This window comes from Petaurus breviceps, unplaced genomic scaffold (genome assembly GCF_028583685.1).
Source record: "Petaurus breviceps papuanus isolate PSGF00001 unplaced genomic scaffold, PetGlider_PUasm1.0 186, whole genome shotgun sequence".
Lineage (NCBI taxonomy): Eukaryota > Metazoa > Chordata > Mammalia > Diprotodontia > Petauridae > Petaurus > Petaurus breviceps.
In genome coordinates this window covers 45,026,819-45,045,148 of record NW_027185798.1, presented here as the reverse complement: position 1 = coordinate 45,045,148, position 18,330 = coordinate 45,026,819, and the positions used below count along the sequence as shown (strand labels likewise).

Genomic DNA, 18,330 nt, shown 5'->3' with positions numbered 1-18,330 from the left:
CTTGACTAACCTGTATATGAAAGGAAGTCCTACTACATCATACCCACCAAATGGTGGTCCAGCCTGTTTTCAGACCTTTAAGGAAAAAGGACCTACTATTTCTCAAAACAAGTCATTCTACTTTTTGGCCAGCTCTAAGTTTTAGGATTTTTTTTCCTTGCCTTTTTGTAGATTTCATCTCTTCCCTTTGCATCTCTGTTGGGACAGTAGGAATTAGGATCTCCTTGGCCCTTAAGAAAAAGTTATAGTTGTCACAGACATGCCAGACATTAAAGTGGGACTGAGGATGAAGTCTCTAATATTCAAGGTAGCTGGAAGAGAGACTGGGGTGTCATAGTGTGAAAGGAACCCAGGGCACAAGGGTACAAGGATCTCGGAGAACTTTCACGGGACCTTTGCCAGGGACCTAATTTTCTCCTTGGGTTTGGATTAACTCCTTCAAGAGTCAATTTCCCCCACACTAATCCCACTCCTAGGAGACTTTATAACAGCAAATCACTTATTCATTCAGTAAAGATCCACAGAGGAAACATGTTCTAGGATCACACTCTCACCAAATGTTTGAGGCAGTTGTGTCCTAGAGGAAAGAGCATAGGACCAGGGGTCAGAAGACCTAGCTTAGAGTGCCCTTTATTTACCAGCTGTTTGTAACCTCCTGCAATTTCCTTAACCTCTCTGAACCTCAGTTTCCTAATCTGTAAAATGAGGATAACAATATTTGCATTACCTACCTGATGAGGGTTATTGTGAATAATGAGATAGGTATGTAAGAGCATTACATAAAAGTTGTTGATAGTTACTGATATTACATGCAGGAAAATACAGAGTGGTCTTTTCACAGATTGACCTTTTTATTGTATAGTCTGAATAGTGGATAGAATTTTTTAAAATCTTTTTTCCCCCTTTTTTTGGAGGGCAGTTGGGGTTAAGTGACTTGCCCAAGGTCACATGGCTAGTTTTTGTGTTAAGTGTCTGAGGCCAGATTTGAACTCAGATCCTCCTGACTCCAGGGCCAGTGCTCTATTCACTGCACCACCTAGCCACCCTCAAGTGGATAGAATATTGAGCTTGGGGTCAGAAGGAGGGTTCAAATCCTGTCTGATAGTAGGCTTCATGACCCTAAGGGAAGCCCCTTTAAACCTCTATGTAACTTAGATAATTTACCAAGTCACATGTAAGTTCCATATCTGCATGGAGAAGAATATGGAACCCCTGGCCTCTATAATCTCTTTCAAAAGACCCTCCTTTTCCAGTATCAGGTACAGTTGGAGGGGTCCTTAGACACAATCTAGAATAGAACAATCCTTTTATTATACAGAAACTAAAACTCTAGGAAGACCTTTGAGCTAGTTCCTTCCCATTCTTCCAACTGCTTACTTTTATTTTCTTTCATTTTCAGCTTTCTTCAGAGCCTTCCCACCCTCTTCATTTCCTACCTTCCTTCTTCAATTCAATTTCATTCCATTCAACAACATTTCTGTTCTCTGTGCAAAATGATAGAAGGGAGAGTGAGCTAAGTGTAGGAGAGTCCAACCCAAAATGATCTGAGAAATTTGGGAAGAGATCACTTTCAGTTTCTAGAGCAGCTGAACTTCCTCTGCTAACTTTGCCTGTATATTTCAGTGACCTTCTCCCTGTGACTTGGGTGACGCTTGCTCCCACTGTCGAGTTCCTCCCAGAATCTCGATTTTGAGAAAAGGCTGGGACTTCAAATTGTTTTTTGTGTCGTCTCTGAGTGTAAGGTAAACTCCCTGAGGGTAGGGAAGGTTTGCCTTTCTTTTGGCTCCGAAGTGGTTGTTGACTGACATACTGACTTTCATTAGAATGGGGATAATATTTCAGTGAGAGGGTCAAGAAAGGCTTCAAAGAGCAGGTGGCATCTGACTTGAAACTTGAAAGAAGGGAAGGACTTAAAAGTTGGAGAGATAATGGTAAAGGAATGGTGTTAATTTATTTTGAGTATGATTAATGGGGAGATTGGGCATGAGCAGAGGACAGAAAGTGGTCCAGTTTGTTTGGAATGCAGTATGCAGGATATATGGCAGCTAGGTGCAGGGGATAGAGTGCTGGACCTGGAGTCAGGAAGACCTCAGTTCAAATCCAGCCTCAGACATTTATTAGCTGTGTGACTCTAGGCAAGTCACTTAACCTCTTTTTGCCTCAGTTTCTTCATCTGTAAAATGGAGATAGTACTAGTATCTACAGCCCAGGGTTGTTGTGAAGATCAAATGTGATAATATTTGTAAAGTGTTTAGCACAGTGCCTACCGTGTTTCCCCGATAATAAGACCTTATTTTAGCCCTCCCCTTACTGTGTAAGATTCCTCTAAAATAAGCCCTCCCCCGAAAATAAGCCCTATTGAGATTGCTACTGTAGTGAAGGTGATCCCCTGCGCTACACGCTACATTACGGTACCCTCTGTATGCACCGTCCCCCCCCCATGAAACGCACGCTGCGCTCCGAGCTGCATCCAATCAGAGCTGCAGCAGTGAGGCGTCATCCTATTCTTTCCCAGTGATTTGCTTATTGAATAAAGGTACATTTTTTTGTTCACATTTACCTGTTTATTAAAATTGCTGTCAATGTTCATTAAAATAAGCCCTCCCCTGAAAATAAGCCCTCTGGTGTTTTTCTGTCCAAAAAAAAAATAAGACAGTGTCTTATTATCGGGGAAACACGGTAGTTATCATAGTTGCTGTTCAGTGGAATCCTACTCTTCCTGACCCCGTGGATCATTCTGTCCAAGGGATTTATTTATTTATTTTTTGGCCAAAGATACAGGAACGGTTTGCCACTTCCTTCTCTAGTGGGTTAAGGCAAACACAAGTTAAGTGACTTGCCCAAGGTCACACGGCTAAGCCGTGTCTATGGCCCGGTTTGTACTCAGATTTTCCTGATTACACTGAGCCACCTATCTGCCTCCTTGGCATATAGTAGGTGTTACAGATATGCGGGTTATTTAGAATAAGCCTGGAGAGGCGGGTTGGAGCCAGACTGGGGGGGAGGGCCTTGAATGCCAGGGTCAGTGGTTTGCAATTTATCCAGTGGGCAGTGGGGACCCACTCAAGATTTTTCAGGACTGACATGACAGAACGTTATTGGGAAGATCCTCCAGGGCGCAATTCTAAACTGGAAGCAGGAGGGAGAGGCGGGAGCTTATGAACAATCATTCCGGCAAGAAAAGCTAAGCTCTCCCATTAGCGTGCTGACACCCGAGTGCAGACGGGAGCCGGACACAAGATCGTGCGGAGGCAGCCTGACTAATTGCACCGGGGCTGGGAAGAGCCAGAGGCGATGCTGAGCCTCGGGATGACGGGAACGCCGGCGCTGCCAGCCCCGAGAAGGGCAAGTCGGGGGAAGGCAAGGGTTCAGCTCGGGGCACTCGGCCGGCAGCCCGCACTTCTGACGCCTCTCCCGTCCCCAGCCTCGCCGCCCGCTCTTTTAAAGGCGGCCCCCAGGACGAGGCTCGGGGGCCGGGCGAAGCGAGGGCTCTCGCAGGGGGCGGGGCCAGGCGAGGAGAAGGAAGGAGGAGAAGGGGCGTGCGTCCGTGCGTGCGTGCGCGGTCCCGAGGCCGCCGCCGCCGCTCCCGAGGCCGCCGCTGCTGCCGCCGCCGCCGCTCCCGAGGCCGCCCCGCCGCCGCCGCCGCGCAGAGCCCGAGCAGGACCCGCGGCCGAGGGGGAGGAGAAGGAGGAGGAGGCGGAGGAGGAGGAGGAGGAGGAGGCGCCGGACCGGGGGGGGTGAGTGAGAGGCTGGGGGCGCGGGGCCGGCTGCGGCTGATGCCGGCCGTCCGCCTGTCTGGGCGTCAGTCCGTTCGTCCGTCCGTCCTTCCCCTGCTTCCCCCCCTGCCCCCCCGCCCTTTTCCCTCAGTGTCCGGGGCGGCGGCGGCGCCGGGGCCCAGGCGGGCGGGAGGGGCCGGGACTCAGGGAGGCCCCGCCGCCGCCACCGCCGGCGCGGCCACAGGCAGCCACGCCCGGGACGGGCCGGCGGGGTGGCCCGGGCCGGCGGGAGGGGCCCGGAAAGGGGCGGACATGGAGCCCCCACCCTCCGAGGTGGCAGGTCCGCGCTCCCGTCCCCGCCCCGCACCTGGCCTGGCAGGGTCCCCGCGCCGCAGACCTCGGGGTGGGGGTCGGGAGTATGGCCCGCCGGGGGGCAGCACACCTTCCCTGGACTCCCCCCGAGAAGGAGGCGCCTCGCTTCTGCCCTCTCCCCCTGCGCTTAGCGCCGCCCGTGGGTCCCACTCCCCTTCGGAGTGCCCACCTTCCCGCCACCTGGGGAGCCCTTCTTGTGTCTGCCCCTTGGCCCCTAAAAAGCTAGACTCCCTGCATGTATAATTGCAGGGGGGGAGGGTTTGTCTTGCCTCTAGACTGAGGGGGCTATGACTGCCCAGTGCTGTTAGCCTCTCTTAGAAAGTACCTCAAAAAAGCCTGGGGCATATGCTGATGAAAACGGGTGCTTGTCTCAGAACTGGGGGGGGGCATGGCTGTCAAACACTATTACCCTTTTTTTAGAAACTAATTTTTTTAACTCCTTGGGTATATAGTTAGGAAAGTGGGTGCAATGGGATTCCTATCTTATTTCAAAGCTGAGAAGGAAGAAGGATCGAATTAGGATTAGGGTTAGGCACTGGCCTTGAAGTTCGATAATATAGGATACTTTTTCATTGGGGGGATTGGGGTCTGCACACCTGTGGGGGACTGCATTTCATAACATGATTTGCCCCTCCTGTGGGAAGGAGTTGGGGTTGGAGTGGAGTGAAGGGGACCTTTTCAGGGCTCATCCCAGGATGTTAGAAAGTAAGTTTATTTCTTGGGAGGGAGAGGAAAAAAATAATGAGGTAAGAGACAACAGGGTACAACTTTGTAGAAGAGAGGGTTATGCTTTCATAGGTAGCATGTGTCAGGATCATTTTTTCCTTTTTCCTTTTTGTTCTGACACCCTAAGCATGTCATAGTACCAGCTTAGTTCTCAATGTAGGGCCTGTACTTCCAGAGTGCTGAGGAGTAGTACTCTGGAGAAGAGCTGCTGGAAACTTTCCTTGGGCTTCCTGTTCAGAAGTTGTGAGGGTGGGTGTATGTGTGTCGTTTTTTATGTAATGACTACCTGACTTATCTTGATATAATATCCACCAAGTTCGCCCTCAAGCCCTTTTTTAGCTGTATCATGTTTTCCTATTTTAAAATAACTTAATGTCTTTGTTTTAACTTGGTTATTCTTATGGGGGTTTTCGTGAGTTTCAACTTGTTGATTCAGAATTTTGACCCATGTTCTACTTTAAAACATGTTTAGAATCATAGTATTTTGGAGGTGGAAGTGACTTTAGCAATGATCTAGTTCAATCTCACTATTTTACAAATAAGAAAACAGTGTCAAAGAGTTTGTTACTTTCCAAGGGTCACACAGCTTGTAAGCATTAGGGTCAGGACCAGAACATATGTTTCTGACTCCTGGTTTTGCACTGCTCAGATAGAAGGTTTTAGTGGCAAACTGATGTCTTTTTTGGTATACTACTTAAACTGATTGGTATAATTTATTAGCATTGATATCATGTGTAAGCATAGGTCTGACCATGTCACAGCTCGGGAAACCTTGTTGCTTAAAGGATGAAAACCCTTTACATTACTGGCTTCAACCTGACTTTCCAGACTGATTTCATATCCCACCCCTTACTCTCTTCCTTCCAGCCAAATTGACCTAAGTATTATCGCCTGTATAGAAATTCCCCATTTAGTCTCCTTTGCATAGTCTATGTTCCCCTATACCTGAAGAATGGTCTCCTTTCTCATCACTGCCTTTCATAATCCCTACCTCTTTTTGAGCCATAGTTCAAGTGCTGTCTCCTTCACCATTCTCTTCCTGAATTCTCCCTCTCCCAAAGTATATTTTTAAAAATTTGTCTGTGTTCACATAGTATCAGTAAGTGGGATTTGAACTGGGATCTTTGTGTGACTTCCAAGTTCAGCACTCTGCTTTGCCAAAAGCACTTTGATATATGTTGTCATTTACTCTTTAACCAGCCTGTGAAATAATAGAGTTATCATCATTATCTTTAGTGCCAACACTGAGAGAACCAATACTGAGAGAAGTTATGTGATTTACCTTTGGTCACAGCTACTATAACATCATTCAGGACTCGGCAATCTTTTTTTAAAAAAATCCAAGTTCAGAATTCTGTTGCTCTCGCAAAAGGGTGAATAAAGAGCTCTGAGGACCTAGAAGAGAATGGCCATTGCCTTATGGGGAGCTCTTTGGAGACCTGAAGAAGGAGGAACTGAATTAGGCTTTAAAGGATGTATAGGAATTCTACCAGCAGAAAAGGGTGAGTTGGGTATTCCAGACATAAGGAAGAGTTGAAGCAAAATTTTGGCAGTAACAGGTAACATAGGAGTAATAATAAGTAGTTCACATTGATAGATTCATAGAGTAGGTGAAGGGGAATAGTATATAAGAGAAGGTGGTTCCAGCTTGTGAATGGTCTTCAGTGCTAAAGGAAAGTTGGAACTGAATTCAATAGTTAACAGAGAGGCATTGCAACATAATTACTACTCTGTTGTGGACAAAGATAGACAATACTGACTAACTGGAATCTTAAAATTCTAACCAACACCTACTTTATCTGAGAAAATTATATACAAAATTCCATACTTAGTTAATTTTTCATGTTTGTTGTATTTTCTCCGAATAAGGAAAGATTTTTAATGTCATTTTAATTTGTATAATTTTTGGGTTTTTGTATTGTGTCTTTATTATCTTAAGATTGTGTCAGCCCTGTATTTTTCTTTTTAAAGATAAATTGTACCAGTATTGTGAAAACTCACAGTTGAATTACAAACTTTTGCTGTTCCCTGTACCTATTCAAACACAGAGAGGCACCATGGTAGTAGTTAAATAGGGCCAGCCTTGGAGTCCTGAAGATCTAGTTTAAAGCCTTGCCTTTGACACATACTAGCTTATGACCTTGGCTAAGTCACTTAACCTTTCACTGTCCTAAGCACTTCTAAAGATTAAAGGCACCTAGGGGTGGCTAGATGGCTTAGTGAATAGAGCACCTGCCCTGGAGTCAGGAGGACCTGAGTTAATATGTGGCCTTAGACACTTAATACTTACTAGCCATGTGACCTTGGGCAAGTCACTTAACCTCAATTGTACTGCCCTCCTTCCAAAAAAAAATAGAAAGAAAAACATTAAAGGTACCAGTTCCTGCCTAATCTGTGAAGAGAGTTTTCACACTAGACATTTTCTCCAAAAGAGTGGTGTCAAACTCAAATAGAAGGTGGGGAGAGGACACTAAACTATACTGCCTAAGGTTCCCTGCAAGCTACAGATTGACTTGGTTTTAAAATGCAATATTACCAATGTTTTATTGTATTTTTACTTACTTTGTTAAATATTTCCAAATTATATTTTAATCTGTTTGGCTGATCAAGAGTGTGGGAGTGTGGGCAGTGTGCAGCTGTGTGTTTGACATCTCTGCTCTATACCAATGAAATCTCAGGGAGGGTGTAGAAGTGGTATAGGTTTTATCCTTTGGTTAAAAAATCATACCATTGTAGGAACTTTTTAGTTCTGAAATCTTGAGTTTAAAATCATAGAACCATAATATTCAAAAGTTCTAAGGCCTGAGAGTCATGTAGTCTAACTCTCACCTGAAGCACCCTCTAGTAACATTCCTTAATAAACAGTCATCCAAATTCCCAACCAGCAAGAGAAACATATAATCATAATCAGAAATGTATCTGAGTGCTATAGTGCATTTTAAAATGAGGATTAACATTCCCCACTTAAACCACTTTTAAAATCCAATTCTTTTTAAAATAGGTTCTATCTGTGGTTTTTAAAAAAGTAAATGTGACATTTCTAAGAATTGAATACTTATACAATATTATGTCATCATCTTGCTGTACTGACATTGAGAATGCCAAATTTCACATCTTGTTATAAAAAAGATTCATTTACAAACTATATACATATTAAATACATATTTATGTGTGTGTGTGTGTGTATATATATATGTATATAGTTGAAATGCTCTTATTTCCCTCAGTGTGTGAGACTTTTGGTTAGCAAACAGGCATCGGTTTTGTTTTGTTTTTTAACATTATCTTAATGTTCCTTATGTGTTAACCTTTTTTGCAAAAACATTACTGAGCTACTCTTAATAAGATGTGAATTTAAAATTTTTGCAATTGTGGTGATGGATTTGCCATCTTCAAACTCTCATCTTGGCATCCATTTTTGAGAGATCAGGGGTAGGAATTCACTTTGTGTCTGGGAATATTTTTTTTCTCTTTTACATAGGTTTAATTAGCCCCAGTATTGAACTTCAGAAGTTCATTTAGTAACACATGCTACCAGCCCAAACTTATGGCTATTATCCTGATCTTTTCCACTTGAAAACAGAGGTAGGAACTGAGAAAATCAAAAGGAAAGTGTGTGTTGTTGTTAAGGTGCAGTTAAAACAGGAAATATTGAACTTTTTAATAAGCATTCTAAAAATAATCCATTTCATATAACTTTCAGAGGTATGTGGTTGGATTGAAGATGCTTTATGAGACTAAGATTTCCCATCAGTAAATTAGTTAATGATTTGGAGTGTTTTTCTGTTTTTCATTTCCATTATATATTTAGGCATTGGAAACCTAAAAAGTTAAATAGTTAGAATTACTCCAATTTTCCAGCATTTGTCACTAATAAATAAAATAAATTTTATATTTTCTTATACTTGCAGTATTTATGAGACCTGAACAAAGTCTTATAAGTGTGTATAATGAATTCAGTTTATATAATGGGGATTGCTATAGATGACAGTTTTGTTATTACCAAAGACACTCTGAATGTATAAATGTGACTGGTATGTACCCACACAACCTAGTGGTTTTTAAGATGGAGCTAAAACAGGAAATGTTATGCTGTATGTGTTTGTGAAAAGATAATCTTTTATGATAGAACTCAACTTTAACTTAAGTAGGCAAGACTTTATAAAATGAATATGTAAAAAAAATGGGTGCAACTAATAAGACTTTCAACAAAACCCAAAACACCATTTGTAAGACTGTAGCTTACTATAGCAATCAGTACTTTCATAATAGAATGCTATTTCATATCTCTTAAGAGTGTCACCTGGAGAGTAAATCCATCATTCACTGTAATTTCAGTAATATTCAAAATTCATCTATAAATAGGACTACTCTTTTCCAAACAGGTTTCCTTGATGTAGAATATTAAACAAGCAAACAATAACTAAATTTAACAGGTGAAATTTAAAAATATTGTTTCATTTTTCATGTTCTGATCGAATCTTCTGCCATGAATTATACTTTTTAAGTTCCAAAATGTACTTATTATAGGCAGTCTGATACTGTAGTGATACTGCAGTTGTGATGTTAGTATCAGAATCTAGATCTGCTTTTAATGAATGATGCATTTTCATGATTTTTAAAAAAATCCATTTTCAACTTAAACAACTTGGTGTTAACTCTGAATTTCTCTAGAACTTAACTCTTTGAGAATTGCTTATGCATTCACTATCTTAGTGATGAGATATGGTCACATAGCTAGTAAGTATTTCTAAGGCCATATTTGAGCTTTTTTCTTACTCTTATCCATTGTGATACCTGTTAAAAATCCCTTTATTCTTCATTCAGCAAGCATCATGCATATTGTGTGTAAGGTACTGTGCTTAAATGCAGGAGATACAAGGACAGGCTGAAATGTGGTCTCTTTTCTCCAGGAGCTCACATTCTTTTGGCAGAGACAGAGTACAAATGACTATTTACACATAAAACATACAGTGTAGATGTAAGGCATTAGGAGTAGGGCAGCCCAGCAAAGGCCTCTTTTGGAAGGTTGGATTTGAGCTAAAGGAAACCAAAGGGCTGAGGTTTGGAGAGAGAGAATTTCAGGCATTGGGGACCACAAGTACACAGGCCCAGAAGAGAGAAATGGAATGTTGTGGGGGAGAAATGGCAGCGAGGCAAGCATGGCTGCATTGGGAGGGCAGAGAGAGGAGAGGAATGGTAAGAGGACTTGGAAAGGTAGGAAGGCACTGAGTTTGAAAGGGATTAAAGGCTATAGGATTTCATATTTGATCTGAGGTGATAGGGAAACACTGGGAATTTATTAAGTAGAGGGCTAATATGGTCAGACCTGTGCTTCCAGAAAATCACTTCGGCAGCTGAGTGGATGATAGACTGGAGTGGGGAGAGGCTGAAGTCAGGGAGATGTACAAGTGGCTATTGCAGAAGTCCTAGTGTAAGGTGATGAGGGCCTGTACCGGGAGGTAGATGCCTGTGAGTGGAGAGATGGACTGATAACATAACAGGAGATGTTGTGAAGGTAGAAATGACAAGATATGGCAACAAATTAAGTATGTGGGGTGAGTGTAATGAGGAGTCAGGAGTGATATGATTATGATGCTGGATGACCCATAAAGATGGTGATGACCTTGGCACTAATTGGGAAGCTGGAAAAAAGAAGAGCTTCAGAGGAAAAATAGTGGATTGTTTTGGACATAGTGAATTTAAGATGCCTACAGGACATCTACTTTGAGATGATCAAGTGGCAGATGTTAATGTGAGACTGAAGGTCAGGAGAGAGGTAAGGGCTGGATAGATCTGAGAATCATCTGCATAGAGGTGATAATTGAACCTATGGGGATTGATGAGATCACCAAGTGATATGGTTTTGAATGGGAACAGAAGCTGGCCCGTGACAGAGCCTTGGGGGACACCCATACTGTTCTTCAGTTATTACTATCGACTCATTTTCTAATGTTTAATCTCAGAAGAAACTTTTTCTAATTGTTTGGAAAGTGATATTACAAAAATTAATTTTGCTATAATAATGATCTCAGTCTGAGCCTAAACTTTTCTGTATATGCCTCATTATGGAGAAGAGATTTTTCTGTTCAGTTTATCATTGTAATTATGTTTAACATGAATAAATTTCTGTGTAGTGTTGCTCGTGTCTAGTCTTTTTTCCACTCTGATTCAAATTCTTCTTCTCATGTTACTATTCTCCAATAAGAGAAAAGTGTGTACTAGGGCAAAAATTCACTGGTAGCTTGCCAACACTGCTTTTGTAATTGTTTTTTTTTTTTCTCTAGACCTGACTACAATGTACCTATAAGGTAAGAGCAGAGAGTTTGCAAAATAAAGAGTTGACTTCTGGTTTTTCTTTTTGTTATGTGTTTTTAATTTAGTTTACATGAACTTTTATTATTCTTTATAAACATGAGTGCAGTGAACTAGTTCTCTTGTATGATACCTTCTTTAGAGAAGTGTTGACCATATTTTGTGGTAACTTGCTTCCAGACTGCAAAGAGATCCACTTGTAGTTTTAGGGAATGCTTCTAATTTTATAATATAGCATTTTTTTTTGATAACTTGAAGCAAATAAGCATATCAGACATTGGAATCCAGGTTCTGATTTTGCTTTCTTTACTCTAGAAAGAATAGTCTCTCATTTTATAAGTAGAGGTAGTATGCTGGAATTGGAAAGAAGAAATTGACTTGGAGTAAGAAAACCAGGTCTTTGGCACTTAACTATTTTTGGATCATTTTGTACTAGTCTCTTAATATCTCTTTGATCCTAATTTTCCTCCTCTATGAAATGAACATAATATTACTTGTACTGTCTACTGACAAGGTTGTTGGTGTGTGTGTATATCACTACATTATCACTTTATTAATTATTTTATTTATTAATCTGCTTTACTAATAAAAATATGTCATGAATACACTGATGTCTTTTTAAAAAAACAACTTTAATTGAAATGAATTTTTTGGAAAGTGTTTTTAGTAAAAATCTATGACTCTTTTTTGACCCCATTTGGGATTTTCTTGGCAGAGATGCTAGAGTGGTTTGCCACTCATTTTACAGATGAGGGACTGAGGTGAACAGAATTAAGTGACTTAACCAGGGTCACATAGCTAGGAAGTGTCTGAGGTCAGATTTGAATTCAGGAAGATGAGTCTTCCTGACTCCAGGTCCAGTGCTCTATCCACTATATTACGTAGCTGCCCCAGGGGGAAGAAATCTGTGTACTGAAGATTTAGACTTTTGATTATAAATTAGTGAACCTTTTTGTTGTTGGAGATGATTGGGAATTTATTGTGTTGACTTGCAATGTGGTAAATATACGATTGCAGATATTTTAGTAAGTAAAAAGATTAATATTTGTCAGAATCATTTTTAAAATATGTGATAAGTTCCTTTAAAGCTCAGCTCTGATGCCATCTCCTTTTATAAGACTTTGCTGATCCCCTTACTTGTTAAAGCTTGGTGCTTCCTGTATATACTTATCTAGAAACATGATGTATCCTTCTCCTACAATCTAAGTTTCTCGTGGGCAGATATTTGTTGGTTTTGCTGTTCCTGACATATGGTAGGTGCTTAATAAATGATCTTGGGTTAAATTGGAATTGCTATAAACATAGCATTTATGGATTTCTTCAGGACTTTTTTTTTATAAAACTTTGTATAATAATCAAATGGCCCTATGATCTCCTTGGTTTGGATGTTTCCTTATGCAGTACAGATTGCAAACTACCCATGCTGCCTATCCTGTGCAATTCTTGTCCATGTGTTCTCTTAAGTTCTTTACAGGAATCTTTCCTGATGTGCTGTAGGCCTTCACCAATTTCTCTTGACATTGCAAGGATACCGTTTGAACACTTGGTTTGTTAGCCCATTATTCTTTACCATACAACCAGTCCGTCTTTTTTTTTTTTTTTGGTCATATATTTCTTGATATCATTTGCTTTTCTTCTTTGAAATTCCTTTCTTGCAGTATGCTTATGTCTAGCATATACTTCTCTATCTCTTAGAGCAATACTTATTTTCAGTTCATAGAAGTTTTGTGGCCATATCAAAGAACAACACAAATAGAAAATTAACATTAAAAAGTTATGCCTTTGTTCCTGAAATGCTCATTAAAAGAACTTTGCAATTCCTGAAGACAGTCCAGCCCATTCTCTTCCTGTTAACTCTGGACCCAACTAATTGTCCACTGTATTAGCACACACATAAGACCTGTAGTTTCATTGGTGTAGGAGTTCCTTGTGAGAAAGTCTTTCCACCAGTGAAGGTCAGCATCTTCTCTGCAAAATTTATGTATACACATTCTATATGCACACTAATGGGCAGCCTTCTAGAAATTGTTCCTCTAGCTCCATGTTATAATCTGGGCAGCAGACAGTTTTCATCCATCAGTTTTTTCCTGTGTGGATGGTTAAGCCAAGTCTCTTGAATTGACACAGACCTTTTCTAGGAAACTGTAGTGTTCCAAGGCTTGCTGCAGTTAGCATGATATCATAAGCAAGTAGGAACATCTGGAGGATCTCACTATCTACAGAGAAAGTCTCCTTTTACTAGGAATCTGTCTTGGATTCCTCCATCACAATGCTGAATACCTTTGGCAAGCATTCATCTCCCTGTCTCGTGCCTCACGTGATGTTTATGATCAGTTGGGTTTTTTTTTTTTTTGAGAGTTTCTGTTAAATCCTTCAAAGAATAAGGAATGAATTTGATATGTAAATGGGAGAGATGTTGTTGGAAGACAGTGTTATGTTCTACTAAATCATAGATTTTTTTTTTTACAATCAACTGACAAGCCCAGTGAAAGCTTATGTGCTCTACATTTTTTAGTCACTTGTGTGATGGTATAGATATTGTTGGCTGTGGAATACCACTTGTGAAGGCCTGATTGTTTCCTATTAATATTCTAATCAAGGATGTTCTTGATGTATGTGTAGATGAATTTGATGCATGTGTAAATGAGATGTAAAAATTTTATGTTGATGGGAAAGTAAGCATATATGTTTGTAGTCGATATTTTCGTTCTTGTTTCCTGTCTCCTTTGTATTAATAAAGTCCAAGAATTCTTTTGTGCCTTGGGTATCTTCTTTTTTCAGATGCCTTCTCAATTGAATCCCTCAATAATCCCTCAAATTATCCCCTAATAATTATATTGTCTTCAGTGCAGATCTGCATAATGTACATTTGGTCTAGTCTGGTTGCTTTCCCCTTCTCTATTCCCTTTAGTGGTATCTCTACCTACCTCTAAGGCTATGATGTTTGAGTTATGTGGTGGTGGCTCCACTACTTCATTATAAGAATCTTTGCAAATCTTTTCTATTTTTCTTTTGTTTGTTGTCCTTTCAATTCCATCCATAAATGCCCTTGAGAGGACTTTGCTTATTTGGACCTCCTGTAGTGTTTTCTTTATGCAGATTTTTACCCTGCTTCTCTCTGCTTTGATGCAATATTGTCCACAACCTCCTCCACTCAATGGGTTATAAGTTCCTTGGAGTCAAGCAATGTTTGATTCTTGTTTTTGTATCTGATTTTGTTTTTTATCCATATTATAGTCATATACTATGCCTGCTGAATTTAATTCAATTTCAACACCTTCTCTGTAAGATTCTACAAATGTAATGTGGTGACTTTGACTGCTATCTCTCTGAATGTCAGGTAATTTAGGAATTTGTTAACTAAGGTGCTTTTAGGTTCTTTTGGTCTCATTGTTATGTCAGTTTATATAGATCACCCTCCTGTATGCATTTTGATAGTGTCAGTATCCTTCCCTCTTCCATTATTCATTTTTTTTTATTATTAGTAACTTGTTTTATTTGGTCATGGTTGAGTTATTTCAAATTCATACATACCTTTTTCTAATTTTTTATTGTAGTTTTATGATAATTTTTATCTTCTAATAAGTCAGTGATCAGATTGATTTAGAAATGATTCCCATATTAGTAATAGCTCATTTTCTGTCCCTTAAAATATAAACAATTTCATTTTTTGTCATGTTATTTGGTACTCATCATATTCAGTGCCTACCGGTCTTTTCTTAAGGAAAGTGTTCACAGTGTAAAAATGTGAAGTTTATAAAACCTTGTCTTCTCTCATTCTTTATTCCTGACCTGTATTTTCTAATATATAGCTTACCATTCCATCTATTTCCACCTGGGCATTGATTTTAAAATTATGTAGTATTAATTTGGAGGGTCCTTATCACTGTATTTATAGAATTTGTCAATTCCTTTGTTTCCTGTAACAGATATTGGTGGTTTTGGTGCAAATACAATGCAAATTGCAACACCAGATGACCAAGTGTCCCATGAAATGAAATTTCTCTCTTCCCTTAGACCTACAGTAAAACTGGCAATGCCTGTTCCTCTGTCTCTTTAAGTAGTTCCTGTGATCCATTCTCTTATTTATATGCAACTTCCATATCAAGCTTTCACTTAGCTGTAACTGCCTTCTGATTGCACAGTGTAAAGAAGCCCAAATATTTATATGGGTCAGCATATATCTACTTATGGATCACTGGACCAAGTACCTCAAATATAGAGTACATATACCAAGTAAAACTTTTCAGATGGCTTAAAAACTGTGATTTTTAGTATCCTCTACTTCCATTTCTGCCACCTTGGCATCATTTATTGAAGGGATCTTCACAGGACTTGTTTCATAAGTTGCAGTGACTAAAGACTTCTTCACTAAGTGACCAGACCATTGGTGGTAAAGCCTTTTGTACTTAGCTAGACTGCTCCTCAAAGATTGGAACTTTGCAGAAGCCTTTCCAGTGTGACTGGAGCTGTCAGAACCTGTGCTCCATTGGCATAATTTTTGAGAACCCGTAGTTACCTCTACACAGTAATGAAGCATCACAAGAATGATGACAACGAAGACTTTTGGGACAAGATAGAAATAGAACCTGGTTTAATGAGGATTAAGTAACTTTAGAACTGATGGTAGCCTTTGGGGAAATCCCAAGTGGTGAACAACAAGGTTTTCTTTTTAGCACTTTTAATACCTTACATTTATTTGGTGCTGTATAATTAACAAGATGAGCATCTCGGAGGTGCAGTGGATGATAGGGCTTGGAATCAGGAAGACTCATCTTCCTGATTTCAAATCTGACCTCAGACACTTACTAGCTGTATGACCCTGGCTAAGTCACTTAACTCTGTTTGCTTCAGTTCCTCATCTGTAAAATGAACTGGAGAAGGAAATGGCAAACCACTTCAGTATCTTTGCCAAGCAAACCCCAAATTGGGGTTGAACATGACTGAAAAACGACTTGACAGAAGCAGTTTACAAGATACTTTTTATTGTCTTTAATTGTTACAACAAAATTTTAATTTTTATCTTATAGATCAGCTAACAGGGATAGAGAAGTTATAAGATCTTAGATTTAAAGTAGGAAGAGAACTTTAGAGGCTTTTGAGTCCAACTTTCATTTTACAGATGAAGAAATTGATGGGAATAAAAAGGTTAAGTGACTTGCCCAGGGCTAGTAAATATATGAAGCAGGATTTGAACCTCTGTCTTTCTGACATCCAGTGTTTTCATCCCTGCACCATTCTGACTCTAAAAGATTTCTAGCAGAGGATGGTTAAGTGGGTGGCAGTAGGATGTAATGGGAGGAGTATTTCTTCAGGTGCAAAGAGAGGTCTCTGAGGTCTCATCTAGCTTTAAATGTGTCATATTGATTACTTATAGATAGTAAGTAGCAGAACTGGGGCTTGACCAGATATATGTGACCAAAGAAATACTGGTCTTCTTACTTGGGTCCAATACTATTATTTAATACTGTACAATGTTTTATTTAACATCTTTATTCAGTGACTTGGAGGAAGACACATTGGTGTCTTAGAATGCTTAGAAATATGTGGATAACATGAAGCTTCAGAGAAAACTTGTTTTTTGATTGACAAGATTCAGAAATATGATAAGTTCAAATGAAGGGCCAAATAGAAAAGAGATGAAACTTAATAGTGACAAATATAAAGCCTTACATTTAGGATTAAAAAGTCAACTGCATAACTTCAGGTTGGGGGAGATATGGATTGACAGATGGTCTTAGAAAGAAGACTTGGGGATTTGTTGAACTGATCTTGTGCCCAATAAGAGTCAACAGTGTGTTCTGTTTTTTGGGGGTTTTGTTTTTTGGGTTTTTTTGTAAATTGTGTTCTCAAGCTGCATTAACTGAAGCATGCTGTTGAGAAGAAAAGGGAGATAATAGTTTCACTCTTGCTCTAGTCAGATCACATCTGTGGGTATTGTTTCAAATTAGGAGTGACACATTTTAGAAAGATTGATAATGAACTAGAACTGGTCTAGGGGCAAAAAGATGAGTAGACTTGAAATATGAGGAACATTTGAGGGAGATGTTTAACCTGGAGAAGACATAAAGGGAGTGTGTTAGCTGTTTTCAGCAATTTGAATGTCTTGTCAAATGGAAAAAGAGTTATTCTGTGGGGTTCTAGGTAGAGTGAGGACTGACATGTAGAAATTATAGTGAAGACAATTTTTATAAGGGTTTTATTGATGTCTTGTGCTTTTATGACAGTTATTCTTGCTGTCTTCATCTCTTTTTAACAAAAGTAACAAAAACCCAGGCAAAACCAGTGGACACAGTGAAACAGGTCTTATAGAGCAATATTTCCAAACACAGATAGAAACAAGGGCCATTAAACCATACTTAAGGATCCTTATGTGCTACATATTGACTTAGTTTTAAAGTGTAATATTATCTATGTCTTACTGTCTTTTTATTCATTCACTATTTCTCAGATGCATTTTAACCTGGTTCAGCTGCACTTGGGAGTACAGCTGGCCACATGCAGGTGGCCTTGTGTTTGATCCCTCTGTTAGAGTATATAGCATCCTGCCCCTTTAATCTTGCACTTCTGTACTGAGGAGTGAAGTGTTTTTTCATCATCTGTTCTGTTTGACTTCTAGAGTAAAGTAGAGGCTGGAGGGGGAGGGGGAGATGATCAAAGTCTTGAAGTACTTGAAAGGTTATCTGATGGAAGTGAGATTGGGCTTGTTTTGATCAGCCCGGAAGGCAGAGCTAGGAGCTGTAAGTGGAAATTGCAAAGAGGCATTGAGAGTTGGTATCAGGAAAGACTTAGAGCTGTCCCAAAGTGCAAGGGGCTGTCCCCAGTGGTGATGTATCCTCCCTAAGTCCAGCAGGGACTTCCAGAATCCTGGAAGGGATTCTTTTGGGGGTCATCAGACTGGATGGCTGCTGAGGTCCATTGTAACTCAGATATATTGTCACTCTTTAGGACTATGATTGGTCATTACAATTAATGCAAGTTAAGCTGCCTTTGTGTTGCTTTCATTTATAGAATTAGAGTCACTCTGTATATTGTTCTCTTGACTCTATTTCACTGCATTAATTTGTATGTTTTCCCTTGCTCCTGTGAAGCCTAATATTTGCAATTTCTTATGAGGTAGTAGTATTTAGTTCATACACTACAGATTTGTTTAGCTTTTCCTAAGTCCATGGGCAGTTACTTTGTTTCTAGTTTTTTGTTA

The 18,330-nt window shown here is 39.9% G+C and overlaps 1 protein-coding gene across 1 annotated transcript in view; it reads left to right on the top strand.

The window, feature by feature from the left end:
• Nucleotides 1-3,309: 3,309 nt before the first annotated feature.
• Nucleotides 3,310-18,330, top strand: part of RAP1A (RAP1A, member of RAS oncogene family) — an 88,035-nt gene continuing 73,014 nt past the window's right edge. Inside the window, exon 1 of the mRNA XM_069089282.1 lies at nucleotides 3,310-3,737. Within this exon, the coding sequence (XP_068945383.1) occupies nucleotides 3,310-3,737 (428 nt within the window). The remainder of the gene's footprint in view (nucleotides 3,738-18,330) is intronic.